This window comes from Meles meles, chromosome 21, assembly GCF_922984935.1.
Source record: "Meles meles chromosome 21, mMelMel3.1 paternal haplotype, whole genome shotgun sequence".
Lineage (NCBI taxonomy): Eukaryota > Metazoa > Chordata > Mammalia > Carnivora > Mustelidae > Meles > Meles meles.
Window position 1 is genome coordinate 34869922 of NC_060086.1, and position 26832 is coordinate 34896753.

Consider the following 26832-nt stretch of genomic DNA (forward strand, 5'->3'; position numbering starts at 1 on the left):
ACCTAACTGAGCCACCCAGGCGCCCCAAGAATGTGATCCTTTTCAAATAAAGCAAGAACTAGCGTAAAAGCATTCTAACACCAGTATTTGATGTAATGTTTATAAAATTAAAGTCTTTTCATTGATTTGTTTCATATCTTTACCCATAAGTCAGATGCTAGAAACAAAGTTTATCCTAAACTGGACCCAAATTCATTTCCTTTCTTAGTTGTGTATTTAACAGTGTTCTTTAGTGTAAGAGGCCATCAGAATTCCTGCCCTCATAGTTAAATAACGGTCTGTTTTGGGGCCACTAGTGTTGAATAAAACTTTGTATTCTCTGACAGCAGATACGAGGCACAAATTGCTTCAGTAGCTTATTTACATTTGGGAGTTTTAAAAATGGGATTTTTGTGGGACTGTAATAATCAGTATCCATCTGTTCACATCTGCTTGTAAATGTGCCTGTGAAATGAAACGTTACTTTTTGTGCCTTTGAGCAATCCTTCTTCATGTCTTTTCCAGGCCCGAAGTTAATGGATTTCACTTACCATGCTAATATGGATCATAAATGTAAGAAGGATATTTTAATTGGTAGAATAAAGAATGTTGAAGATAAATCATGGAAAAAAATACGTCCAAGGCCAACAAAAACAAATTATGAAGGCCCATATTATATATGTAAAGGTACGTACCAGAAGTACATAATTGGCATGCATGGCATAAGCGATAAGTTATTTGCTACATTTATTCTAATGGTTCCCATATTCCTGTTACCAGAAGTGTGCAGGTCGAGTTAGCAGCAAGTTCCTTGGGTTGAGACATTTGTATTTTTTTCTATTCTTTTTACCTTTGTTTTTAATGTCTTTTTTTAATATTTATTTACTGTAGAGAGAGAGTAAGCAGGTGTGAGTGGGGGTTGGGACGGGTTGGGGGAGAGAGAGAGAGACAGAGGGAATCTTAAGTAGACTCTCGCTGAGTATAAGACCCAGTACAGGGCTCGATCCCATGACCCTGAGATCACGACCCCAGCCAAAATCAGTAGTCAGCCTGCTAAGCCATCAGGCGCCACGTTTTCTCGATGTTGATGGACACAGGCTTTGACCACCTTCCCCACAGAAAGCGTCTCACACTTGGAATCCCCTGACTTAGCGTAAACAGAATCAGAGTGCTGAACCAAGGCTTTGAGAAGGTTACTCTTCTAGGTTGCTTTTGAGAGAAGTTCGTGGATTCATCTTTGTCCGATCACTCCCTCTGAATGTGCTTCGAATGTCCTTGAGTGATTTTTTAAACTTTGGTGGAGCACATGCGGGAATCAGAGCCTTTCCCCCCATCAGAGATTAAACAGTAATTCAGGCTCATGGGCTGTTGTTTTAGGGTTAAAACCTGCCCCCCCCCCCAAAGTGAGATGCGTATCCTTGCATAAAGCTGTCCGTGAGTTGTTCCAAGAAACTTACGGGGTGCCCTAAACGTGTCTGATAGTCACTGTCTTTGAAAAACCAGCAGCCACGTTTTCTCCGTCTTTCAATTGTCTGTCTTTCTAGACGTGGCCGCTGAGGAGGAATGTAGGTACTCCGGCCACTGCACGTTCGCCTACTGCCAAGAAGAGATCGACATCTGGACCCTGGAGCGGAAAGGGGCGTTCAGCAGGGAGGCTTTCTTTGGTGGCAATGGGACGATCAACCTCACCGTATTCAAACTTCTCCAAGAGCATCTTGGGGAATTTATATTCCTTTGTGAGGTACTGTCTCCAAACCTTATTTTCTACCATAGAATCGGTGAGTTTCTGACTCGCAAGCCCAGAAGTAGAAAATGCCGAGCACTGGTCTGGCCATATGGGGACCATTCACTCAGCCTCCAGCCGTTACGACTAGGATCCAAAAGGAAAAAAAAAACAACCTCATTTTTAACATATATCAGTAGAACTGTGTAATATGTAACTATGTGCAAAAGTATGGTACAAAAGTTCTGTTTTGCATTACGCTGTTGTGGTAACTCTTCTTCTCTGTCTGTTCCAGAAATGTTTTGATCATAAGCCTAGAATGATAAGTAAAAGAAATAAAGATAATTCTACTTCTTGTTCTCACCCGGTTACAAAGCATGAGTTTGAAGACAATAAGTATGTTGGTAGTTTCTAATTTTTATAGTGACGCAATAGATTCTGTTTTTAGATCCAAATAAAACCAGAGTAGTATCTCCGTAGGCATTTTAGGCTTTTGCTTTTGTTGTTGCTGTTTTGAAAGACGATGACTGTTGAAAGATGTCTCTTAGTATACTTGCTGGGAATTTTTAAAGGGATTATTAAATTAATGTTTCATACAGAAAAGCATTATTGATTTGTAGCTCCTTATGAGAAGGTTTTAAGTATCTTATGGCTTAATGTGTAGTTACCGTCCCCTCTCCATTAATGCAAGGGTTGTGTAAAGTGATTCATTTTTTTCGAGAAAGATTTAAGATGTATTTTCAGTCTAGAACTTGACCTGATGTACATATATATATTTTTGTTTGTTTTCTTTTGGAGAAACCGTGGCAGAACAATAAAATATCACTCCGTTTGTATCTCAGGTGCCTTGTCCACATTTTACGAGAGACAACGGTAAAATACTCCAAAATACGCTCTTTTCACGGCCAGTGTCAGCTGGATTTATGTCGACATGAGGTTCGATATGGCTGTTTAAGGGAAGATGAGTGCTTTTATGCACATAGTCTTGTAGAACTGAAAGTCTGGATATTACAGAACGAAACAGGTAGGTTTGTGCGGGGAGAGACGTCACCTCGCAAACCAAGAAACAGACTCCTCACTCCAGAGTCCACACTGGTGGTCCCCGGGGGGCAGGCGGGGGGCCAGATGGAAAAGGGGACGGGGATGAAGGAGCATGCTTATGGTGAGCCAAGGGGGATGGAATGAGGTGCTGAATCACTGGATGATGTGCCAGAAAATAACGGAACCCTGTAAACGAATCTGGAATTGGAAAAAAAACCCCAAAAACAAAAAAACCCTCAAATGAAACCCAAAGGTCTCTTCAAAAGCAGGCAGGCTTTGGCAGAGCCCCGTCGCAGACTTCCTCTGTCATCGTGATGTGGCGACATCACTGCTGATTTTATCCTTAGCTGTAAACTGTCACCGTTCGTTTCTGGAGTGGCTTATTTTGAGTACAGCCCCACGTGGTGACTTGCTGGGACCAGTTCACTCACCTAGCCTGCTCTTGTGAGGAACGGCGATTCCTCCAATGGCATCAGGAGCTGCGTTTGTAAATACTCCGGGGTGGAAAAGAGAGACGCGACATGCATTCGTCGCTGGTGGGGGTTTGTGCTACGTGGGGGACCAGGAGGGAATCGAGACTGGCCGGACTGGTGGACTGTCCATGCGCAGAGGGGGAACCTAAAGGAAGGCTTGTGCATTTCCAGGTATCTCACACGATGCTATCGCCCAAGAATCTAAACGGTATTGGCAGAATTTGGAAGCGAACGTACCTGGAGCTCAGGTATTTTCTCTCTCTCTCTCTCTTTTTTTTTTTTTAAGATTTTATTTATTTATTTGACAGAGAGGCAGGCAGAGAGAAAGGAGGAAGCAGGCTCCCTGCTGAGCAGAGAGCTCGATGCGGGGCTCAATCCCGGGACCCTGGGATCATGACCTGAGCTGAAGGCAGAGGCTTTAACCCACTGGGCCACCCAGGCGCCCTCACTGACTTACTCTTAATGTGAAAAAAATCCCAAATTTTAGTTGATCATCATTAAAAAAAAGCAGATATCCTATAATACCTGCCAAGCCTGTAGGAGTCAATTCTCTTATTCAGTTTAATTGGTAAAACAGTTTGGTTCTTGGGCTGTGGGGAACCTGGGAGTGAGGGACGTGGACCGTGTCTGTGGCTGTTTCCCATCCGGCGACACTGCTCTATCCACTGCCTCCCCAGGTCCCCCAACACTCCCCCCCAACAAAATCCAAATTATCATCCTCCAGACCTGGCCTTCCTACAGTGAGCTTTGGCATCTGTAATCTCTTATCATTCTCTTGCATTGGGGGGAGAATTGGAGATTTAGTTATGTACTCAGTGTCTCTGGTAGTGTACATAACGGCCAACTCATCACACCAGAGAGTACCAGAAATTGCGTGCTGTCATGAGAAAAGAGATGCAGGGTAGTTCAGTATTTTGTTCTCTGAAAACTGGCGTTCTCTTAAAAGTAAAATTTGGGTTTTAATTGTTTCAGGTGCTTGGCAATCAGATAATGCCAGGATCTCTTAACATGAAGATAAAATTTGTGTGTGCTCAGTGTCTGAGAAATGGCCAAGTCATTGAACCAGACAAAAACAGAAAATATTGTAGTGCAAAAGCAAGGCACTCGTAAGTAGTGTGTGAGTGTGTCTCTGTGTGTGTGAGAGTGTGTGTAAACAATGCCAGTTTCATAATTCTCTGTTACATGGGTATAAAACCAAACGTAGAAGAAAAAACGATTGACTTTGAAGAGAACAGAGCAAAAGTGGATAACGTAGGAGTAATTGCAAAGCGAAAGGGATTTTTACCATTTCATAGAGAAGAATTCAACAAAATTTGGTAGTGTCTTTTCTGAATTGGATCAATTCTTTGTTCAGGATTCCTAGGGAATGTCTGGTAACAAATATGAACAGGAAATGAAATGACAGAATCAGAAGGCATTTCTTTTAGAAGGGTTGAGAAAAAAAAAAAATCTCTGGTCCTTCAGGTACAAACGTTGTACCTGTCCCTTTATATTATGCCTTGTGCCAGTGTGTCTTTGTTTTTTCTGAACTCCATGTTTCTTAGGTGGACCAGAGATCGGCGTGCGATGAGAGTGATGTCCATCGAACGTAAGAAGTGGATGAACATCCGTCCTCTCCCCACAAAGAAACAAATGCCTTTACAGTTTGATGTACATACGTAATTTTTAAGCCACTTTTTTTTTTATTAGGCATTTCAAATCATTATAAAGTAGTAGTGATTCAGATTGAAACTTGGAGCCCTTTCAATGCTCGTCTTAATACCAAAATTTTTAAATGGTTCTCTTGTTTTCCTTCCCCTTTTGTATGTGTGGTTCTGTGACAGTTTTCCGATTGACTGGGATTGTATGAGTTGCTCGGAAAAAAGGAACTAGTCAGTGAACTCCAGAAGTAGTCACGGGCACGACCGACCTTATTTTCAGATGAATTACTTTGGGAGTGAGTGGGAAGGGATTTCGTTTAAACTTCATTCCTAGGCCAGCTTCAACCTTCAACTCAAGGCCTTCTCTTACTACAAATGCTATTGCTAAGTTTCTTTGACTCAAGCAGTGGATACTAGCTCAAAGATACTCCACTTGTTAGGATTTTCTAAAAGTCACCCAAAGGAAAAATGGTCACTGTTCGAGGCACATCGTTCTTCAGAAACCTTTGTGTTTTTTTTTTGTTTTTTTTTTTTTAAAGATTTTATTTATTTATATGACAGAGAGAGATCACAAGTAGGCAGAGAGGCAGGCAGAGAGAGAGGAGGAAGCAGGCTCCCTGTGGAGCAGAGAGCCTGATGCGGGGCTCGATCCCAGGACCCTGAGATCATGACCTGAGCCGAAGGCAGCGGCTTAATCCACTGAGCCACCCAGGCGCCCCTTCAGAAATCTTTGGAAAGAAAGTACCAGACCCGCTGAAAGTTAGGCTGCTTTTTCGTTCACGAGGTGGCGTGTTTCTGCTCCATACCCTCTGCTGCCTTCTGTGGTCTTGAAGGTCTGAGCAGACCCTCTGAGCCGGCCCTGGACTTGACTCTCCACGAGAGAGAGTCTGGAGGGAAGTCACTGTGTGAGCTAACAGAGACGCTTGGAGCGTGGACAGGCAGTAAACTTTTTTGCCCCGATGGCGGACAGGAGGAGAGAACCGTTTGCCTAGAGAAGCCATGCAGGCGGCTTGCAGAGTCCCCTCGGAAACGATGCCCCCTCTGACTTGCCCGAGAGAGCTGAGGAAGAGGCAGGTTAATACCCCGTCACCCAGGGTACCTTGCATTTTGTGAACGTACCCAGGTTACAAGGTCAGTCTATGAAGGAGGCAGCGTGCATGTTTCATCCACGGTGGTTTTATGCTGGGGATCGGAGTAGTTTAGTTGGTGGGCCTTGTAGACGGGGAAGAAGGTTTGTTGGAGCCGTGGATATCTTAGGCTTTCAAAGAGGAGAGAATGGGTGTACTCCTCATTCTTTTTTTTAAGATTTTATTTATTTATTTCACAGAGATCACAAGTAGGCAGAGGGACAGGCAGAGAGAGAGAGAAAGGAGGAAGCAGGCTCCCTGCTGAACAGAGAGCCCGATGCGGGGCTTGATCCCAGGACCCTGAGATCATGATCTGAGCCGAAGGCAGAGGCTTAACCCACTGAGCCACCCAGGCGCCCCATTCTCATTCTTTGTTAAAACAAAGGCGGCTGAGAGTGATTCTAGTTCAGCTGCCGGGACGACTGGTTATTCTTTAATCTCAGACGTGATGCGTTGCCGTGCACTGTGCCGCTAGCTTATATCCTCCTTTTTTCTACCATAGTAGGTATTGCTAAGGGATCCTTTTTCTAACAAGAAATAATACTCTGTGTGTGTGTGTGTGTGTGTGTGTGTGTGGAGACAGTATGGTGAGGTGGATGGAAGGAGACCCGGCTTCAGAGTCTGCCAGAAGGGTCCTGGTCACGTTACTCAGCCTCAGTTTGCTCACCTGTAAATGGGAATAATTATGTCCTAGGGAAGATTACGTGAGATGGTGTTAGTAAAAACCCAGCACAGTGGCCGGCCTTTCCCTTTATCTTCTCTTCTCCCTGCTCCTTATCATTGAACTTGGAGAGACTGTGGTAAATGTTTCCCTAGTCATACCTGCCTAAGAACTTAATGGGGTTTCACTTTATGCAGAGGATTGGAAGTGGTGGTGGGGGGCATTGACATTGGGCCAAGGGAGGAAACCTGCAGTATTCGGGGTGGCCCGACCGCTTTTAGATTTATAGCGGAAACTGACGCTAACCTCTGACATTATGTAAACTGATATATAGGGCCAGCCTCTGCTGAAACACAAAGTGAGCTAACAGTTAACCGTACTAGAATGCTCTGTAAAGACAAGCATATTGCTATTTGAGAATGAGCTTGGTAATGGAGGTTTCCTTCGTTCCTGCTCGTTGTGGTTCTCAGGGCCGTCTACGTTCGGCTGATGCGATCACCTTATTTTCCTCCCTGTTTCACCACATTTGCTTAGTAAAAACACGAGGCAAATAAGCAGAAGAGATGTTGTTTGAACGCTGTGTAACGAGACGGCCTGGCTCGTGTCATCATTGTCTCCAGACAATGCGTATCGAATGCACGACGGCTGCGGTTAGCGGCCAGTATGGGTTATATGAGGAAACCGAATTCTGAGATTTTTCCTGATACCGTGTAGGACCCTTGGAGCAGTCTGCAGTTTCCTCATTACCTCCCAGGAGCTGACAGGGAGGTCTCGTGGGCATTAGGCAGGGAGAGCAGGAGCTGTCAGACTGAGAGGGGGCCAGAGATCTGCCCTGTGGAGATCCAGGGCACTGGATAGAAGCAAATGCTTCGAATAAGGGCGTTTGTAGACATTTTCTTGTCAGAAAATATTCCACATCCTAGTTCCTTCCTTTTTTTTTTTTTTCTTTTGGAGATTTTACTTTGAAGGATTTTGAGAGAGAAAGCTTAATTAATATCATCTCATGTCTGTGGGGCTTAGAGCCGGTTTTGAATTCATTCAAAGTCATCCTGTGTAATAATTGTGTCACTCAGTGTTAGCACAGATAATAATGCTCATTTTGCTTAAGTGTAAAAAGTAGGCAGTTTCACTAACTGTACCCTTGTCTTAAAGCCTGTTCATGTATTTTTTTTATACAGCTGTGCAATCATATTGCTTCCGGGAAAAAATGTCAGTATGTCGGGAACTGTTCCTTTGCTCATAGTCCTGAGGAGCGGGAAGTGTGGACTTACATGAAGGAGAATGGGAGTAAGTTGCCGTCTTAACTGTGGCTTGACGTCTGTGCAGTCGAGCTTGCTGGGAAGTTGCCTTTCTTTCTGTATGTAAATATGCCAGCTCACCTCGAACCCAGAAAGCAGTTTGCCTTGGAAACAGTTGTGCCATTGCGTCAGTAGGGGAGAGCCCGACACCTGATCCGTGTTTGCGTAGGTCGGAGCTGGATACAAATCCATGGGTGTATGTGCATGAAAGAAACAGACATGTTCCCGAAAGGTGGCCCGGGAAGTTAAGGCCTCCTGTTGTGAGTAGGCACCCCCGAAAAACCAGGTCAGATTTGAAGTTCCTCAAGGAGGTCTTACAGCTGCAGGGGCAGAGGCCTGAGGAGAGAATGTCTGTCTTGGTCAAACGGCAAGTGTACCGTGGGAGTCTTGGAGAGGAGCCCGAGACAACCTTTCACTTTTGACCAGAGAGGTTTTCCTGCAAGGACGGGGATCGTTGTTGTTGAATCTCTAGTACAGTGATGGGAATTTACCAACTGTTGAAGATCTGCGGTCTCTGAATTACAAGAACCAGTCCGACTGAAGCATGTCACCTGCCGGGTCTGACCAGTGTCCACGGTCGGTGACGTGTGTGGATGGGACTCGTGGCTGTCTTGCTTGGAGGAGGGGCGTACCGGTGGGCCTTCCTGAAGATGTCCTTGCCGAGCAGGGCCGTAGCAATGGTTCCTGCTCCCACTGGTCTGAATGGAGAAGGATTTCTAGGTGATCTCTCTTCTTAGTCTGGTGACATGTTGTTAGAAACACTTGGGTAGGCAACAAAGCCAGTTTTTTTTGTTTGTTTTTTTTTTAAAGATTTTTATTTTTTTGATAGAGATCTCAAGTAGGGGGAGAGGCAGGCAGAGAGAGAGAGACGGAGAGGAGGAAGCAGGCTCCCCGCTGAGCAGAGAGCCCGATGTGGGGCTCGATCCCAGGACTCTGGGATCATGACCTGAGCCGAAGGCAGGGGCTTTAACCCACTGAGCCACCCAGGCACCCCCAAAGCCAGTTTTTGACCTTAACCTTACTACCAGATTTTTTTTAGCACAGTGGTTCTCAGCCGGGGATGAATTTTGCCCCACACACCTGCCTCCCTTGAGGACACTGGGCAGTGTCCAGCGATGTTTTTGTTGTCATGACCTGGGTGGGGTGTCCTATGGGCATCCAGTGTGGAGAGTCCAGGAATGCTGTTAAACATCCCCAGTGCACGGGACAGCCCCCCACAGCAGAGAATTAGCTGGCCCAGATTGTCAGCAGCCGTGGGGTTCAGAAACCTGGCTTCTTCGCACTTGTCGGTCATGCTGAACATACCTGGTCTTACTGTAGGAAACTGCTTGTAGCCACTGCCCCGGACCTGGTCCCGGCTGTGCTGTTGTAAATTGTACCCCAGCATGTGGGTCCTCGCGGACAGGGGCTCGACTGATGGGTTCCCGTCAGGGTCAGAATCTTGGTCGCAGAGGGGAGTGAGTTTCTCGACTTTTTCGGTAGACAGGAGCATATCTGCCGCAGGACCCTGAGCTGTGTTAAGTAGCCCATGTGGTTGTGGGGGTGATAGGGTCCTCCTGGGGCAGCATGAAGCAGTGGGAAGTGCTTTTATTTTTCTTTCTTTTTAAAGCAATACCCTTTTAATGGTTTCTGACTTTTCAGCACCCCCAAAGAGTCTTGCAAATGTGGGGAGTTCATAGGTTCAGGGCCATGAGAGTTCACCTCCTGCTGGGACAGGGCCCCTCTCCTCGCCTAATGCAGCCTAACGCAGTCCGTCTCCGTTCTGCCCTCTGGCTTCCCTCTGGAAAATGTATGCCGACTGATGCAAAAGCTTTGCGTGTTCTTGTGTGTGTCAGTGGCGTAGTTAAATCGCCGCCGCTGAAAGGGATTTGTTTTTCTTTAGTACAAGATATGGAGCAGTTTTATGAACTGTGGCTAAAGAGTCAAAAACATGAAAAAAGTGATGACGTAGCCAGTCAATCAAACAAGGAAAACGGAAAACAAATTCACATGCCGACAGATTACGCTGAAGTTACCGTGAGTCCCCGGTGGTCACCCCCCCCCCCCCTTCCTTCCTCCACTGACGGAGCCTTCCTTTCCTCCCAGCGTGGCTCCCCGGCTGCCTGCCTTCCTCCTGTCTCTCCACCTCCCTCTGGTGGCCCTGGGCTGTTAGCTTAAGTCCCCGATGCTAGCAAATCCTTCCCTCTGTCCTTTTGCTGACTTCGGAGCCGGAGAATTTGGAGCCTAAATGCTGGGGCCTCTCCTTACCAGCCTGTGGCCCAGGACAGGTCATTGAGCATCCCCGAGAGGGGTTATGGTGGGTAAGTGAAGGAGGGTGGGTCCCGGACACTTTGGCCAATGCTGGGTCTCAGAAGATGCTCCGGAAATGTGGGTGCTAACCCCCTCATTCCCTCCTTACATGGCGGTGTCTGACCTCTGCCTCAGGGTCCTGTGAAGATACTAAGTCACCTGTGGTTTTTTACTGTTTGGGTTTTCTTTTAAACATTTTTACAAGAGGAAAGAGGATAATAAAATGAATATCTTGAGCCCACCATGTTAACAGTTCATCGTGTTCACTTTTGTGAAATAAAGAAAATGTTTACAGACAGGGCTGGTGTTGCCCCCTTTGTCCCCCATCCCTGAGGGACAAGATCCAGTGTGAATTTTCCAGGCTACGTTTACCTGTCTTTGACACATTTCTTCCTGAGCTATGGTTCTGGCTGGCTTGTGTTTTTAAAGAGGACATACACATGCATTACTCCGCTCCTTGTTTCTAGTTTTGTGTTTTGGTACCTCCCCGTAATTGATTCTGCTGGATCTGGGTCACGTCTCTGGCCTGGCCTTGCCCCCAAGCGTTTCCCGGAGTTGTGCCCTTTGAACTCCCATCTCCTCTGCCAAGGCACAGCACTGGTTCCCTTGCCGCCTCTCAGGTGTTCCTGTGTTCCCAAAGCAGGGTCACCTGGACCTACTGGATTGTGAGATTTACCTGGGCTGTTTAATCAGGTAGATTTTCATCTGTCCCCTAGCTATAGCGAGTCACAGTCTCATGGCAAGTCTCCAGGAATCTGTTCTTAGTCACTTGAAAATGATTCTTACCCAGGACATTTAGGGAGCCCTGCGCAGACGCCTGTAGCTTGCATCTGCGGTGGTCCTTCCACTGACCGGAATGTAGTTCCTTCTGTGTAGGTCTGTGTCCTAGGGACAGTGTCTTCGCAGCATCTGGACTTCTCTGGTCCCCGGCGTGAGCCTGGGACCCATAGCAGGAGCTCTTCTCGTGTGCCCTGAAAGGCACGGCTGCTTGTCCTCTGCAGCTGGAGAGCGCTGGGCTTTCCTGTCCACTCTACGGGTCCTCACAGCGTTCATCCTTCCCAGGGTCCTCACGGGAGCCTGGCCCCTCCTCCTCCCCACAGACGTGCTCGTCTGTGCACCAGCCCCTGTCGCCTCCCTGCCAGAGACTTGCTGGGCCCTGACCCAGTCCATCACCGCTGCCCTCTGCCGCCTGTGCTCTGCCGCCCCTCCCGGGGCTGGGGTCCTTTTCTTGGTCCTGTTTTCTGACTTTGACTTTGAGCTTTACCTTCTTGCCTGGCTCCCCCCACCAGACGGGCTCCCCGAGAATAGAGTCTGGGTCTGAGGTCAAGTGCTTTCTAGCTCTGCTGCCCTCCCTGCACCGGGTTTGGCCCGTCAAGGGACGCAGATGACCCCGTCTGACGGGACGCGTGTGTTTGGGGCGTTGCAGGCGGACTTCCACTGCTGGATGTGCGGCAAGAACTGTAACAGTGAGAAGCAGTGGCAAGGCCACATCTCTTCAGAGAAGCACAAGGAGAAGGTTTTTCACACCGAGGACGACCAGTACTGCTGGCAGCACCGCTTTCCAACAGGGTATTTTTGTATCTGTGACAGGTACGTCGCTGCCGCGAACCCCCCCGCGCGAGAAGGGCCGCGGTCACGTGACTCACAGTCCTTCTGTGGTGGGCAGAGGTTATGCGGGCGATGAGGTCTGGGAGCGGATGCCGGGATTTGGGCTCCAAGCGTTAGTTGTTCCTCGGGTGTTTCTTCATGAGAACGTGTGCTTACATGAAAAGATTGACTAGTCTGCCCGTATGGGTGTGAGATGTCTTAAGATCACCGAGGAGATAGGAATGTTTGTTCCAATTTGCCCAAACCGTCTTTGAGCTGTCAAGGGTGAGTGGCTAACCGCAGTGCACCCTGCCGTTCTGAAGCCGCCCGCTGGATACGGGCTGTTCCGGTGCATCTACGGAACCGGCTCAGGCCGAAGGAGAATGTTACTGTCGCTCCTTTGTTTAAGTTGCTTTAGAAAATGTTTTAGCAAAAAACCAGAGTTTTGAATTGCTCCTCATTTTGTCAAGATCACGGTCTATATGTGATTTCCCCGTTTAGATCCAGGTGATACCCAAAACTACCCAAGACATCTTTTACAGAGCGCGACTTCTGATTTCTTTCCCCTCCATCAGGAAGGACTGTGGTCTTCCCCCGGCCACCCACCCCCAAATCACCCTTGTTTTTCACGACATATATTTACAAGTGCTGATTTATTTCCCATGGCAGATGTCAAGGCTATGTAGTATTCATTTCCCTAGGCTTAAGATTTTGAACTAAAAGTTTTATGCCAGTCACCAAGCCAGTGAAGCGTGCACGCTTTGGGTTTGTATAAATAACTCGCGGACGCTCACCAAGCTGACTCGCCCCGCAGGTATATGAACGGCACCTGCACAGAAGGGAACGGCTGTAAGTTCGCACACGGGAATGCCGAACTGCATGAGTGGGAAGAAAGAAGGGATGCCCTAAAGATGAAACTCAACAAAGCAAGAAAAGATCACTTAATCGCCCCAAATGATAATGACTTTGGAAAATATAGTTTTTTGTTTAAAGATTTAAACTAATATGCTGGCTTTTATGTACGTTACCTAATCAAAGCATTGACCAGAAAAATTGAAAGTGTTCCAAGGCACGTAGCAGAGGAGCTGCAGACTTTCTGCTTGTATTGGCGTCTCTCGTACCTCCTGAGCAGCAACCCACAGTAGGTAGGAAAACGGGCTGTTGAACAGGTCTGGCCTGATGCTGTCGTGGCCCCACTGGCATCAGATGGCGAAGTGACCGCTACCCGGTTGCCATCTGTTGAACAGACTTTTGGATGAAGTGTGTTGGGGAAGAGGATAAGGTTATGTCTAAGACGACTCCTTGAGTTGGTCCTTCAGATAAGAACCATCATGGGGAGAGAGTAGACACTTGGCGCTAGGGGTCAGAAGACATGATGGATGAAATTCTTCACGTTTTAAATGGAACAAAATCGTTTAATATAATAAAGTTTGCTACTTATCTGTATGTAGGTTGCTAAAAAGGATTTTCTTAACTCAGATTTTAAGCCAAATAACCATTTAACACTAGTACATGTTAAATGGGGTATTTTTCTGTATTTGTATGTTTCACTATGATAAGGGAACTAAGGATAATGTGCATTGAGACTATTTTGAAAAATAATCAGTTGACTCAAATTTTATTTCTTGGTCTTTTGCTGTTTAAATGATGATTTTGAGAGATTACACTTGTACTGTTGGTATTGTGTAGTGTATGGACCAATATTGCCTATTGCCTGTAATAAACACTTTATATATAGATGTCTTTCATTTTTTGGTGTGGTCCTTCCCCCCCCCCCAAGAGAATTATTGAAACTGGGCCCTAAAAATCACAAGGTTTTTTTTTGTTTTTAAACACCTTTACTTAAGCAATTAGTGATAGTATGCAAATTAGACACGAAAGTGACTTTTTTGTATTTTTATTAAAGATTTTTATTTATTTATTTGACAGACAGAGACCACAAGTAGGCAGAGAGGCAGGCAGAGAGAGAGGAGGAAGCAGTCTCCCCACGGAGCAGAGAGCCCAATGTGGGGCTCGATCCCAGGACTCCGGGATCGTGACCTGAGCCGAAGGCAGAGGCTTTAACCCACTGAGCCAGCCAGGCGCCCCCAAAAGTGACTTTTCACTCTGTCCCGCTCTCTCCCAGATTTGGGTTGATAAGCAGCTTCTCTTGTTCAGTGACATGGCAACTCTCCTGGGGCTCTTCTGCGTTTCATTCAGCTGCATGACTAGCAGGGAGACAGACGTGCACGTGGGCCATGGGACGAGGGTTTCTACAGACGACTGGCACAACACTCTTCAGTAGGGCCGTTTTGGTTGTTCAAAGACCACAGACGGCATGGTCAGGATGGCTGGCAGAAACAGAGACAGAGCTAAGATGTCCCCTGGGATCCTGGCCTGCTTCAGAGGCTGGGATGCAGTGAGCTGGGGGGCAGAGTTGTCGGCAGAGTGCGGGGTGGGCGTGGGGGCTGCTACATCCAGAGGTAGGCGCCCTTGTTGGGGATGGGCGTCATGCTGGACGGATTTGGAAGGCAGGGATCTGCTGGGCTGTGATGTGCCAAGCCTCCACACCCTCACGCAAAGTCACTTCCTCGTGACAACCTTGAATGGGTGGGTTTAGGGGGGTAACAAAAAGGTTCTTTGTTCTGGTATATGAGTCCAACAACCCTGGAGAGGAGGGCATAGCTGCTGGGAGTGAGATGAGACAAGGAGAACATTTAGAAGAACCAGAGGCTGCCTGTGACTCCTTGAAGACAGGAGAGACTGGTTTCTCTCCACGTGCGGGAAGGCGGTTGAGACCAGTCATACTTGGTGGATGCATTAGGAGCGCGTCTTGTTTGCCAAATAGATAATCTGTTATGGGTGACATTTTCTGTAGAATAGACTGGTAGTGCTATTTTTCTACTAGGTCTGTCTAGTCTGTAAAGATGGACTTCATTACATTTTTTTCTTCTTTGGACTTTCTTCCAAACTCCTTTCTCCAAGGAGAAAACAGATGTTAAAAAGTGGGTCTTGGAGGGGCGCCTGGGTGGCTCAGTGGGTTAAGCCTCTGCCTTCAGCTCAGGTCATGATCTCAGGGTCCTGGGATCGAGCCCCGCGTCGGGCTCTCCGCTCAGCGGGGAGCCTGCTTCCCTCCTCTCTGACTGCCTCTCTGCCTACTTGTGATCTCTGTCAAATAAATAAATAAGATCTTTAAAAAAAAAAAAAAAAAGTGGTCTTGGGGCACCTGGGTGGCTCGGTCATTAAGCGTCTGCCTTTGGCTCAGGTCCTGATCCCAGGGTTCTGGGATCGAGCCTTACATCGGGCTCTCTGCTCCACGGGAAGCCTGCTTCTCCCTCTCCCACTCCCCCTGCTTGTGTTCCCTCTCTCGCTGTGTCTCAATCAAATAAATAAATGATATATTTTAAAAAAAAGTGGTCTCTGGTGCTCTGTTTCAGTTAACAGATGAAAAAGTCGCTTGTCTTAACTTTTGGAACACCTGCTAGAAACTTAGTTTGAGATCCTGTGAGTGGTCGAGGATCACTTTAGTTGGCGTGGAGAGATCAGAATATAGGTTTCTTATTATTTGTTGCAGGGGAAGAATACCAATTTCTAGAAAGCCAATTCTGGGTTCCTGATACAAGGTCTCCAAGCAGCAGAGCCACAGTTGTCCAGATGGCCCAGGCTCAGGGCGTAGGCTTCCCTCCTGCAGTACCCGCCAAGCTGTACCTTCTCGGGCACATCCTGTTTGCTAAGTAAATGCTCAGAAGCTTTAAAAGTTAATAAGCATTATTTCTCTGTGGTTCTAAGAAAGGATTTACAGAAGTAACATATGCTCTCCCCGCCCCCTTCTCAAACTCCAGCAACTTGATCATGGCATAAAAAGTGACCATGAGGGGCACCTGAGTGGCTCAGTGGGTTAAAGCCTCTGCCTTCAGCTCAGGTCATGATCCCAGGATCCTGGGTTCGAGCCCCGCATCGGGCTCTCTGCTTGGCAGGGAGCCTTTTTCCTCCTCTCTCTCTGTCTGCCTCTCTGCCTGCTTGTGATCTCTGTCTGTCAAATAAATAAATAAAATCTTTAAAAAAAAAAAAAAAGTGACCATGAAAGCTCGGATATGGGTCAATGTGGACATTATGGCTGACTTGGCCTTGAAGGGAGGTGCAGTCTGACCCTGACTGCCTGGTGTGTTCAGAAATGAACTTATCAGTTTCAGAAGCACATTCTGGTGTCAGGGCAGCAGCCAGATGTCTCGATGAGAAGAGGAAATGAACTGCCTTTTTAAATCCAGGGCGATTTCCTGGTCTATGAGGTGTCACCTTGCATTGCCGCAAGGTATTCTGGGTCTGAAGAGTGAACCCCCAGGCAGCACAAGTTCTTTGGACCTTATCAAGGCCTGTGCCAGCGACAGGTGTCTTACAGAAGTGTAGGGTGAATTCTGTCCTAGCAGCCCACGGTGAATGGAGACTGGTGACTTTTGACCACATTTGTTTTCCTTAGTAATACACCAGTGAAACTCAGATCTATACAGACGAATCCACAGGGACTAGAAATGGTAAAGAGGGTGAATATTAAAAAACCTAGAAATACATTTTTTCTAGGCATCTATAAAAACAAGATTATGTAAAACGGTACAAAAACACTGTATTACCGAGTTTGTAATATAATAGATGAAAAAGTGAAAGAGCACAGGAACGGGAAGAGGAAACAGCTACATTGGAGAAGCTTTTGTCTCCTACTGCAATTAAGGTAGTATAGTCTGGGGCGCCTGGGTGGCTCAGTGGGTTGGGCCTCTGCCTTTGGCTGGGGTCGTGATCTTGGGGTCCTGGGATCGAGCCCCGCGTCGGGCTCTCTGTTCGGCGGGGAGCCTGCTTCCCCGTCTCTCTGTGCCTGCCTCTCTGCCTACTTGTGATCTCTATCTGTCAAATAAATAAATAAAATCTTAAAAAAAAAAAAAAAAAGGTAGTATAATCTGAAGTAGAAATTCTGGGAAAAAACTTACATAGTGATCCCCAGAGCAACTGCTAAGGATATAACCAAAGAAAGGTTTAAAACCATTAATTGATGGGATACTAGCAAACATCCACTTAATACAAATGAACAAAGTAAAGAAGGAACATAAAGGACATGGCAGCTACAAAACAAGGAGCAAAAATGGTTGGTGTAAATAAACTGCCAGCGTACTGGGCCTCAGCGGTTGACACACGGAATGTTCCAGCTCCCTAGCAAGGTAGGCAAGGGTAACCACACCTTCCATCCTTGGAAGCCAGGCACCAGGCTCAGGCAGCTGCCCTGGGGCACAGGTGAGGTCTTATCTGGTTATTACCCGCCCGTGCCTTTTTTTATTTTATTTTATTTTATTTATTTGACAGAGATCACAAGTAGGCAGAGAGGCAGGCAGAGAAAGAGGAGGGGGATGCAGGCTCCCTGCTGAGCAGAGAGCCCCATGTGGGGCTTGATCCCAGGACCCTGAGATCATGACCTGAGCCAAGGCAGAGGCTTAACCCACTGAGCCACCCAGGTGACCCCCGCCCGAGCTTTGTTTGTTTCTTGCCGGCACTCACCCTGCCCTGGTCCCCTCCGAGTTTCATCTGCCTCCTTTCCCAGTCATCTGCGGCCCCAGCAGCTGAGTAATCATGGACCTCACTTCACCCCCGGTACACATGGCATCTCTCTCTCATGGAAGCACTTCCTTTCTGTCACTCTCACACCGCATTTCGTCCCTTACTGGCTTGTCCTTTATAATCACAAAACTTCAGGAAGGACCTCACAGAGAGAGTCAGCAGAGAGTCACTGGCGCCCTGGCAGCCTGCCTTTGAGTCTGAATTTCCCACCGGCTTGCTTTGCGGCCTCAGACAGGTGACTTTTCCAAGCGTCGGTTTTTCTTGCCATCTGTGGGGTGAGTACAGGCAGCACAGACCGTCCCCCAAGGGCCGTGGTGGTGGGAGATGAGGCTCTGGGCCACACGCCGCTTGAAGCAGATCGTGGACGCTGGGAGACTACAGTCGCAGACTTAGTGAGACGTCACTGTGGGCCCGGCACGTTGCATAAATCACCTCATTTATCCTCAAAACAACCCTGTGTGAGAGGTACTGGTATTACCTCCCATTTCACAGACGTGCAAATCGAGGCCAGGGGACCGCTCCCGCCTGCCTCACTCCTGGGACCCCGGGCACCTCTCGTCTCTGCACGTATTCTCCTTAGGTTAAGCGGGGATGATACACGGCACCTATGTCCCCCAGGCCTGTGCGGACTCGAGGGCACTATGGCCATCATCATCAGCACAGCGTTTAAAACTCAGCAGGGAAAGAGACCGCTCCCCTGTGCCCGAGGCTCCCTACAGCCGCGCCGGGACGCTCCCGTCATGGACCCGCCGCTTGCTCAACCCGCGCCTGCGCGGACTCTGCGGACGGAGGGCGGGGCCTGTGCGACGAAGGCCGGCGGCCGCAGGTGGCGCATGCGGGGAGGCAGTCCGCGCCGGCTCCGTGAGCGAGGGGCGGGCCCTCTGGGGGCGGGGCTGTCAGGCGGGTCGGCGTCCACGCAGACTCCGTGAACGAGAGGCGGGATCGCCGAGGGGGCGGGGCTGCCGGGAGGGGCCAGCGTCCGCGCAGACTCCGTGAATGGGGGCGGAGTCGCCTGCGCGGGGGCGGGCGCCGCGGCGGCTGTGGGGCTGACGTGGAGGGTCCGGGTTAGCGGGCGCGTGGGGCTGCGGGATTGGGGAGCGGCGGGCCGGGCCGGGCCCTCGGGCCCGAAGCGGCGGCGGCGGCGGCGGTATAAAGCCGGCGACAGGGAGCATGTAATGTCGGAATGCGGAGGCCGCGGCGGCGGCAACAGCAGCAGCAGCAGCGACGACGCCGAGGACGAGGGTGGCGGCGGCGGCGGCGGCCCCGCGGGCTCCGGCTCCCTCAGCCCGGCCCCGGCCGGAGCGTCCTCGGCGGGCCGGCTCCGCCGCGGGCTGCGCGGCGCTTCCCTCATGGCGCGCCGGCGGCCGGAGCTGCTCTGCGGGGCCGTGGCCCTCGGCTGCGCGCTGCTCGTCGCCCTCAAGTTTACCTGCAGGTGAGGCGGCCCGCAGCCCCGGAGCCCCGGCCGCGGCTCGGGACCCGCAGGGTCCGGGGCTGGAGAGGCCTTCGCGGGGGGAAGTGGGGCCTGGCTTCCCCGGGAGCCACCGACCGGACCCTGCTCTGCCTGCGGCCGTGCCCGCCACTTTCTCCCGGTCGGCCAGCCAGCCAGCGGCCAGGCGAGATTTTCGGGCGCCGCTCGGGACCCTTCCTTCGTCCCATTTTAGCACCGAAGTTAGTGGGCCAGGTTCTGAGCACCTGTTGGGGCTTAATGGGGGGCGCACCTGTCACTTGTGCCCAGGCTGTGGGACCCTCCTTTTAACACCCATCTTGTTTCCCTGATGCCTCGAGTGTGATGATTCACGACTGTTAGAGTCCCACACCCCTTCGAGAATCCGTGCCCGCATCGGTCTAACGATTATTTATCCACACGTGCTCTGGTGGGTAACACTCCTCCGGGGGAGCGTTGAAGATCGCACCCTCCTTTCCAGTGGGTGGGACCGGCTTAAGCAAACAACTTACTGTAATTTTAAAAGACTTCTGTAAATGCTGCCGGGATAGAAGGGATGAGGGTGGGGCAGAAAGGCCTTGGTGACCAAGCGACAGAGGAAGCTCACCCCAGAAGGAGGAAGGGCCCAGCGCCCGGAAGATTGGGGGGTAGAGTGTCCAAGGTAGAGCGAGCCAGAAGTGCAAAGGGTGGAGGAGGCGGGTGTTTTCCTGGAACTGCAAAGAAGACCTGGGTAGGCTGGACCTTAGTGACCAGGAAAAAAAAATGAAGTTACTGTGCCTCTTTGGGGGGGAAGGTACCCACATACAAAATGTTCTTTAAACTCCAGGAGTCCTTTTGGTCCCTCAAGTCCTCAGTGTATCTTCTGGGACTCCCCAGTTTATAAGTCTCTGTTGCAGCTGACTGGCGTGTTCGCCAAGGGGAAGATTGCAACTTGGAACATTTTAACCGGGCGTAGTGTGTGGCTTCTGTTGTCAGAGAGGTGTCAGAGGTTTGGGAATTTTAGTGGAAAGAGAAAAGAATTATGATAACTGTCATTGATCATTTGCCAAGAACCAGCGCGGTTGCTCATCCTTGGCACTCGGGCAGAGGGGCCGTCCTGTCCGTGGTGGAGTGTTGAGCGGTATCACGTACTACTAAATCCCATAGCCCACAGCCCTAGATGCAACAACCAAAAATGTCTGCTGACATTGCCAGGTGCCGCCTGGGGAACGAAGCTGCTTCCTTGAGCACTGTAACTTCCTTCAGTGCATTTATTCATTTAATACGTAAACTGAGAGCCTGGCATGAACTTTTAAAATCTCAATCCCCAGTCGTGTCTGGGTGTACTCTAGTCCTTCCAGGTTATAGGTGAAGGAGTTGAGCTTTGGTCATGTTACAAAACTTGCCCCAAATCACACCCACCTGTTAAGTGGCTGAGCTGGAGTGTGAATCCTTTATTGTGAGGTACAACAAGGCTCTTAACCTCGCTCTTTACCGTTCGCTGTGCAAAGGAAATATATAGAGAGGATTTTACAGTGTGCAATTGCCAGGTGTCTTTGGGTTCAAATTAGGAAGAGAGGTTCCCCCTCACCCCACTCCAGGGCTTACTGACATCTCTTTGTTCACCTATAGACATAATGCTTCGAGTTTGTTCTGAAAGCTTAAAAAGCTAAGAAAGTCCTTTGAGATTTGGGAAGGAGGAGTGTAAATCCAGTTGCTGGAGCAGGCGGAGCGAGATCCCTGCCTGCTTCGGAATAAGAGTGAGCCAGTGAACTGTCTCTCTTCTTTCTGTGCCCCTGGCAAATCTGGACAGTCTTTCAATAGACTGAGATTGATTTTTTGCTCTTACTTGATTGAATGTCATGATACTGTTACAGACTTGAACCTTTCTGGCCCCCTTTTTCTGTTTTTTTTGTTTTTTTGTTTTTTTTTAAAGATTTTATTTATTTATTTGACAGAGAGAGATCACAAGTAGGCAGAGAGGCAGGCAGAGAGAGTGAGAGGGAAGCAGGCTCCCTGCAGAGCAGAGAGCCCGATGCGGGACTCGATCCCAGGACCCTGAGATCATGACCTGAGCCGAAGGCAGCAGCTTAAACCACTGAGCCACCCAGGCGCCCCCCTTTTTCTGTTTTACTTTTTTGTAAGATTTTGTTTATTTATTTATTTATTTGACAGACAGAGATCACAAGTAGGCAGAGAGGCAGGCAGAGAGAGAGGAGGAAGCAGGCTCCCTGCTGAGCAGAGAGCCCGACGTGGGGCTCGATCTCAGGACCCTGTGATCATGACCTGAGCCAAAGGCAGAGGCTTTAACCCACTGAACCACCCAGGCGCCCCTCTGTTTTACTTTTAAGATTGTTGTGTTAATGAGGACAATAGGATTTTTTCCAAAATGTTATTTTTATCAATAGCTCCAGGCCTAAAATGAGCTCCAGGCCGTCTTCTGTGTTGGTTGCTTAGCTGAGTTCAAACCAGATAATATAAAAGAGATTGGTTTGGGGTAGAGACACGATAATTGTGCAGTTTGGGGCCTTTAATCTTTGTTTTACCTGCCTTTCTAGGCATTGACTCTCCTTGATGGCATCCTACTCCCTTTCCTTTCACCGTGCTTTTGGAGGGAAAAAGTTGTGTGTATCTATATATGTATGGCACATATATTCATTTTGCTTTGTTGCATTTTGTGAATTCAAAATTGCTTCAGATCCGCTTCAGAAGGAGGTGTAGGGCATGCATTTCACAGAAAAATTGGGAGTTGAAACCAGCCCTTTTTGCTTGCAACCAGCTCTTGAGTTTCTCAAACCTCAGACTGAGCGTTCAAATCTGCAGGAAATCTTTGGTCTAGGTAGAGTTTCTCAAAAACTTGTAGCAAGTTTAAGAGTTAAAGGGAAACTTGTGTTTCTGGTGGGGCAGAGGCAGGTGTTTCTTTTCCCTGGTTAATGTTTGCTTTTCCATGGGCCACGTATTTTATCTGGCCAGCGTGCTTTAGGAACAGCTCTGAACACACGGAGCAGTAATACTAAGTGGATTGTTATCCTTCGGCTGTCACAGACCTACATTTTCCCTCAGATTGTGTTATTTCACACTCAACACGCAGTTTGACTAGGAGAAGAATCATCTTGAAAGGGGGAATTTTGGAGCTTTTAATAACGTGTCACGCACGACCTTCCTCATCTCGCTGCATGGCTGCCTGTCATTCAGGTCTCTGCTTTAAAAGATCCCCTGTCACATCACCCTGTTAAATTCTCCACATAGCGGTGACACTTTGTGGGTTTTGGTTTGTTGTGTACGTGTTCGGTTGTTTGCCTGTTGTCTTCCTTGAGAAGTAACCCCCTGAGAACATCATGGTGCTTGCTGTTGTCACCTTGGTGCCTGCGGGGCAGTTTCTGAAGCATACTCCCATTTGCTCAGTGAACATTTTTTGAATTACTGCATAAGTGACTCAGTTTTTCAGGTTTGGAGATCTTTTGCATAGACAGAGCTCCCTGATTGCAGTGTTGAAATGGTAGTTTGAGTGGATAAATAGGAGATTGGCTCTTTTGGTACTGCTACTTTATGATATTAATAGTTTTTGGTTAAAATAGGGAAGCAGCGTATTTAAGTCTGTCTTAATTCAGGAAGCTAACACCTTCTAGATGCAGAGGAGGGTGTGGGATCCTTTCCTTTATGCTAAATGACCCACTCCTCTTAGAGGAGGTTGGGTCTTGGGTGTTTACATTTTCCTTTTTGGTTCTAAATACCTGTCTGTCTGCTGGGTATCTCAGAGTTGGCAGCACGTTCCTTCTTGTTCTTCCTTCCTGTTACCTTGCTGTATTCTGAGAAGCCAGAATGTCAGGTTTGTTTGAACACGTATGGGAGCATAGAACATAATGATGTGTCCTTTAGCGTCGTCCCTAGTAAAGCAAATGGGCCTCTGACACTTTGATTCTGAATGTTCTTATTTATGTCTGTCTGTGTGGGTTTATATTAAATCTGCCTTTGCATATGTTCAGGTGAGATAGGAGGGTCAGTTTGTTGGTTTCACAAATTATTGCACTTCAGAGGACCAGGAACCATAAACAATGAGGATCTAACTGTGAAAAAGATAGGGTTCTTGCCCTCAGGGAGTTAATGGTATGGTAAAGTAAATAGATCATAGGTAAAATAAGTAAGTTGCTAATTGTGGTGAGGGGTATAAAAGCAACCAACAGGGAGCTGAAAGAAAAAAATGAGGTCTCATCCTTTGGGTAGAGTTGTCAGAGGAGGAGACACACCAGCCAAGATGTTTTCTCATCAGCTTCATGGTGGTATATTTTACATTCAGTTAAATTACACATTTTATGTGTACAGGTTGATGATTTTGATAAATTTAACCACCTGCATCCTTTCAGTCAAGATAGAGAATGTTTCCTTCTCCCCAGAAAGTTTCCTCATACCCCTCCACAGCCAGTGTCCTTGCCCCAGTCCCCACTCCAGACAGACACTGATGTGATTATTTTGTTATAGATTAGTTTTGTCTGTTTTGGAATTTTACGTAGATGCATTCATGTTACATGTATTTTTTATTATCTGGCTTCTTCAGTGTAGTTATTTTGAAACTCATCCAGTTATAGTATGTATCAGTTCTTTATTGTTGAATAACATTTAATTATAAGAATATATACCAGTTTATTCTTTCACTTAATGTGACACGCCAGCTTCCTTACGCATACTATTTAGATAATTTATCTTTTCTCATCCGTGTGCTTTCATCTTTCCTATGTCTTTATGTGTAAATTGGGTCTCTTTTAGAAAGCATTTGGTAAGTCTTGCTTCACTATCCAGTCTGGTATTCTCTTCCTCTTAACTGGGTGGTTTAGTCCTTTTATATTTAATGTAATGATTGATATTGTTGGGTGTAATCCTGCCTTCTGGCTGTTTGTTTTATTTGTACCTTCTGGTTTTTGTTCCTTTCTTGGTTCTTTTCTGCCTTTTAGGTTAATTGAATATTTTCTAGGGTCTCTATTTTAATTCTTTTGGCTTCTTGGCTAAACCACTGTAATAGTTTTATGCCATGTTAGCGCAGATGTGTGAACAGCTCAAGGTGTTCATTAAGCTCATTCAACCTGGTGGGATGCAGCCTCAGCCAAGATTTTTGTCTTGTTGGGAGAAATAGTGACCACTTTGTGATTTCAGACCACTTACTCATTCTTTTCTGTCTTCTCTTGATCTCTCCCTTTTGGGAACTTCAGGTACTCAGGAAGACTGTCTTACAGGTTAAATGGGCTGTTACTTTGTTAGTCATCTTAATAATCTCTGGATCATGACATTGTTAACATTGAAAATTAAGCAGTCAATTATTTTACCGGAAAAATGGGTTTACTCAGGAATAGCAGAGAATTGCAATCCAGGACATGCAGGCTATGGCAAACCATAGGCAAGTCCTCCAGAAAAATGAGAACAATATTCTTTTACGGAGAAGGAGGAAGATGGGAGGGGGTAGTTGTGAATGAAAGTCCATTGGAGAGATGCAGGAGTTTGGGGGGGATGACAGTTTTTCAGTGACTGGTTGCTGAAGTCATCAGTGTTTTTGTAGGAGTTGTCACATCTTTTCCAGTTGGGGTTTGTAATCCTTTTCCTGTTGAAGATTCTCCCTTAGAGTCTGTAATTGATCATTTTTTTTTCATGTAATTGACATGGAGAAGTGTTGGCTCTCCCCTCTGGCCTCCGAACTCCATTTTAGTGGCTTCCCAATATATATCTGGAGAAATCTACCTTATTATTCATTACTTTTGCCTGAATGGCCTGTATAAATGCAGGCCAACTCCAGCTCATAAGCATAATGTTTTCTCAAAGTTGAGTTGATGGTAAAAATTTCCCATAGAAATGTTAGTGGTAGCCATGAGAGCTCCCTCCCCTTAGTTCTGAGCAAGCTCACTGGTTGTTCCAAAGCCCTGGAGACCAGCAGCTCCTGTGGAGAGCCAGGCTGCAGAGAGATGAGGGTGGGGTGTTTTGGGTGTAGGAGGCAAGAATATGGATTCCTCAAAGAATCCTTCTCCTCTGCTCTCTGCTGCCTTCCCGCCCCAACCTGGGGAGAGAGTATTAGAGAGTCGTTTTCAACATAGTGTTCGTGTATTGCAGTTCCTCAGCTAAATACTGCCTTAGCACAGCCTAGTTTTTACTCCAGGGTGATATTTTGGGAACTCCATTTTCTTATTCAAGAGTTGTTTCTTTTAAGCTTAAGCTGCATTCTCCCTCCACGTAGAGCTGTTGTTAGAAGAAGATAAACTTAGCAATCTTGTTTGTGTTTGCTCTTTTTTAGTCGAGCAAAAGATGTGATAATACCAGCAAAGCCACCTGTCAGCTTTTTCTCCTCGAGGTCGCCGGTTCTTGACCTCTTCCAGGGGCAGCTGGACTATGCGGAGTATGTTCGCCGGGACTCAGAGGTGGTGCTGCTGTTCTTCTACGCCCCGTGGTGTGGCCAGTCCATCGCTGCGAGGCCAGAGATTGAGCAAGCAGCGAGCCAGCTTTCCGACCAGGTAATGCTGACCCTCCACCTGCCCTCGGGTGACTGTTAGCCTGGTGTGCGGGACTGGTTGCTCCCCCAGAGACCCCTCACCCAGCTGGCTGATTGAGCCAGGCTGAAGGCCAGGAGCCTCACTTTATAAATGGTAAAGCCTTTTGTAAAGAAAAAAGATTTCTGATGGGTGGGGGTAATCGTTGGTTAGACTGGAGAGGGAGCAGTGGATGCAGATCAGTGTCATCTCAGGGTGCCAGGCTCTTCGGTTTCAGTGCCGAAAAGCCTAGTTGAATTTCTGTTTGATATTTGTTGATGACTTCTTTTCTTTTCCTTTTTTTTTAATGTGCACGTCATTTATTTGAGAGAGAGTGCGCGCGCACGAACATGGGGTTGGGGTAGGGCGTAGGGAGGGGCAGAGAGAGAATCTCAAGCAGGCTCCATGCCCAGCATGGAGCCCGATGCAAGGCTGGCTCTCACCACCCTGAGATCGTGGCCTGAGCCGAAACCAGAAGTCAGACTAAGCCAGCCAGGCACTCTGCTGTAAGACACATTTATGTGTCATGACTACAGTGGAACATGTTGCCCTATTAAAAATACATGGACCAAAAGTATATGCATCGAGTACTTAATGAAGGCTACCTTTGTGCTAGGCCAGAGGGATGGGCAATGAGTCATCTGTATGGCAGTGGTTTTCAACCCAGTGGATCCTAGTTGCTTTTATAAAACAAATACATAATGAGGTGCCTTTTGCTGTCCTGAGAAGGAATTCATAGATATAAAACTTCCGTACGCATGTAATTGCAAAAGAGTCAATCCACTAATTATAAAGGTGGGGGAAACAGAAGTAACATATAATCAGGTCATGCGTGTTTCAGGTTGTAAGTGCTTAGGCGGAGTAGGTCCTGATCACTTTATGGAGAACTGCTGGGGGCAGACTGGTGAAGGTGTGTTGTGGTAGAGACTCAGGTACTGCGGGGACACTGCTCTCACTGACTTGAGTTTCCTGAACGGGGGACAGCTCTTGGTAAAGACTGGGACCAAATAAAGTATTTTCTGCCTTAGGTTTACGTAAGAGTTGCCTTCCCAAGAACTTTGGTGAATACAAAAAACAGGCTTTCGGTTCACATATAAAATGGAATTAGGTCCTGTATTAGAATAATAACGGACGGGTTTCCCCAGCCTCCTTGTTCGGCAGGACATTTCAGACTGCTCTGGGTGCTGTGCATAACTCTTCCCTGTGCAGAGCAGTTTCGAGCATTGTGGGCTGTCTCCCACAGTGCCTACCCACCCCATGCCCTGTAGCTTCCCAGGCATTGCAACAACCAGAAGAGCATCCCACAGATTTCTAAAACGCTGCTGCTGAAAACCACTCATCTGAGGTAACTGATGCAGGCAGCTGAGTTCCAGAAGTTTCTTTGGAACTCTGGGTAGGTTTTTCTTAGAAACAATGTTATAAATGCTGGTGAGGCTTTCTGCCCAACCTAGCAAAGCCTTTTGAACCATTATAGATCCCTGAATGTGGTGCAAAGTACTGTTTAA

At 47.7% G+C, this 26832-nt stretch overlaps 2 protein-coding genes across 3 annotated transcripts in view; both read left to right on the forward strand.

Moving 5' to 3' along the window:
* The window catches only part of ZC3H7A (zinc finger CCCH-type containing 7A), a 36178-nt gene extending 22612 nt beyond the window's left edge, over positions 1 to 13566 (forward strand). The window contains exons 13-23 of the mRNA XM_045992618.1: positions 505 to 666; positions 1524 to 1720; positions 1998 to 2098; positions 2545 to 2726; positions 3388 to 3464; positions 4189 to 4322; positions 4761 to 4866; positions 7823 to 7931; positions 9825 to 9958; positions 11658 to 11821; positions 12633 to 13566. Coding sequence (XP_045848574.1) covers positions 505 to 666; positions 1524 to 1720; positions 1998 to 2098; positions 2545 to 2726; positions 3388 to 3464; positions 4189 to 4322; positions 4761 to 4866; positions 7823 to 7931; positions 9825 to 9958; positions 11658 to 11821; positions 12633 to 12822 — 1556 coding nt within the window. The 3' untranslated portion in view covers positions 12823 to 13566. The remainder of the gene's footprint in view (positions 1 to 504; positions 667 to 1523; positions 1721 to 1997; positions 2099 to 2544; positions 2727 to 3387; positions 3465 to 4188; positions 4323 to 4760; positions 4867 to 7822; positions 7932 to 9824; positions 9959 to 11657; positions 11822 to 12632) is intronic.
* A 4872-nt stretch (positions 13567 to 18438) lies between these two features.
* The window catches only part of TXNDC11 (thioredoxin domain containing 11), a 59941-nt gene continuing 51547 nt past the window's right edge, over positions 18439 to 26832 (forward strand). The window contains exons 1-2 of one of the 2 annotated variants that reach the window (XM_045993102.1): positions 18439 to 18830; positions 25096 to 25312. In XM_045993102.1, the coding sequence (XP_045849058.1) occupies positions 18574 to 18830; positions 25096 to 25312 (474 nt within the window). In that variant the 5' untranslated portion in view covers positions 18439 to 18573. Of the gene's footprint in view, positions 18831 to 25095; positions 25313 to 26832 lie in introns of those variants that run through there. The other variant, XM_045993103.1, reaches the window with a different exon arrangement.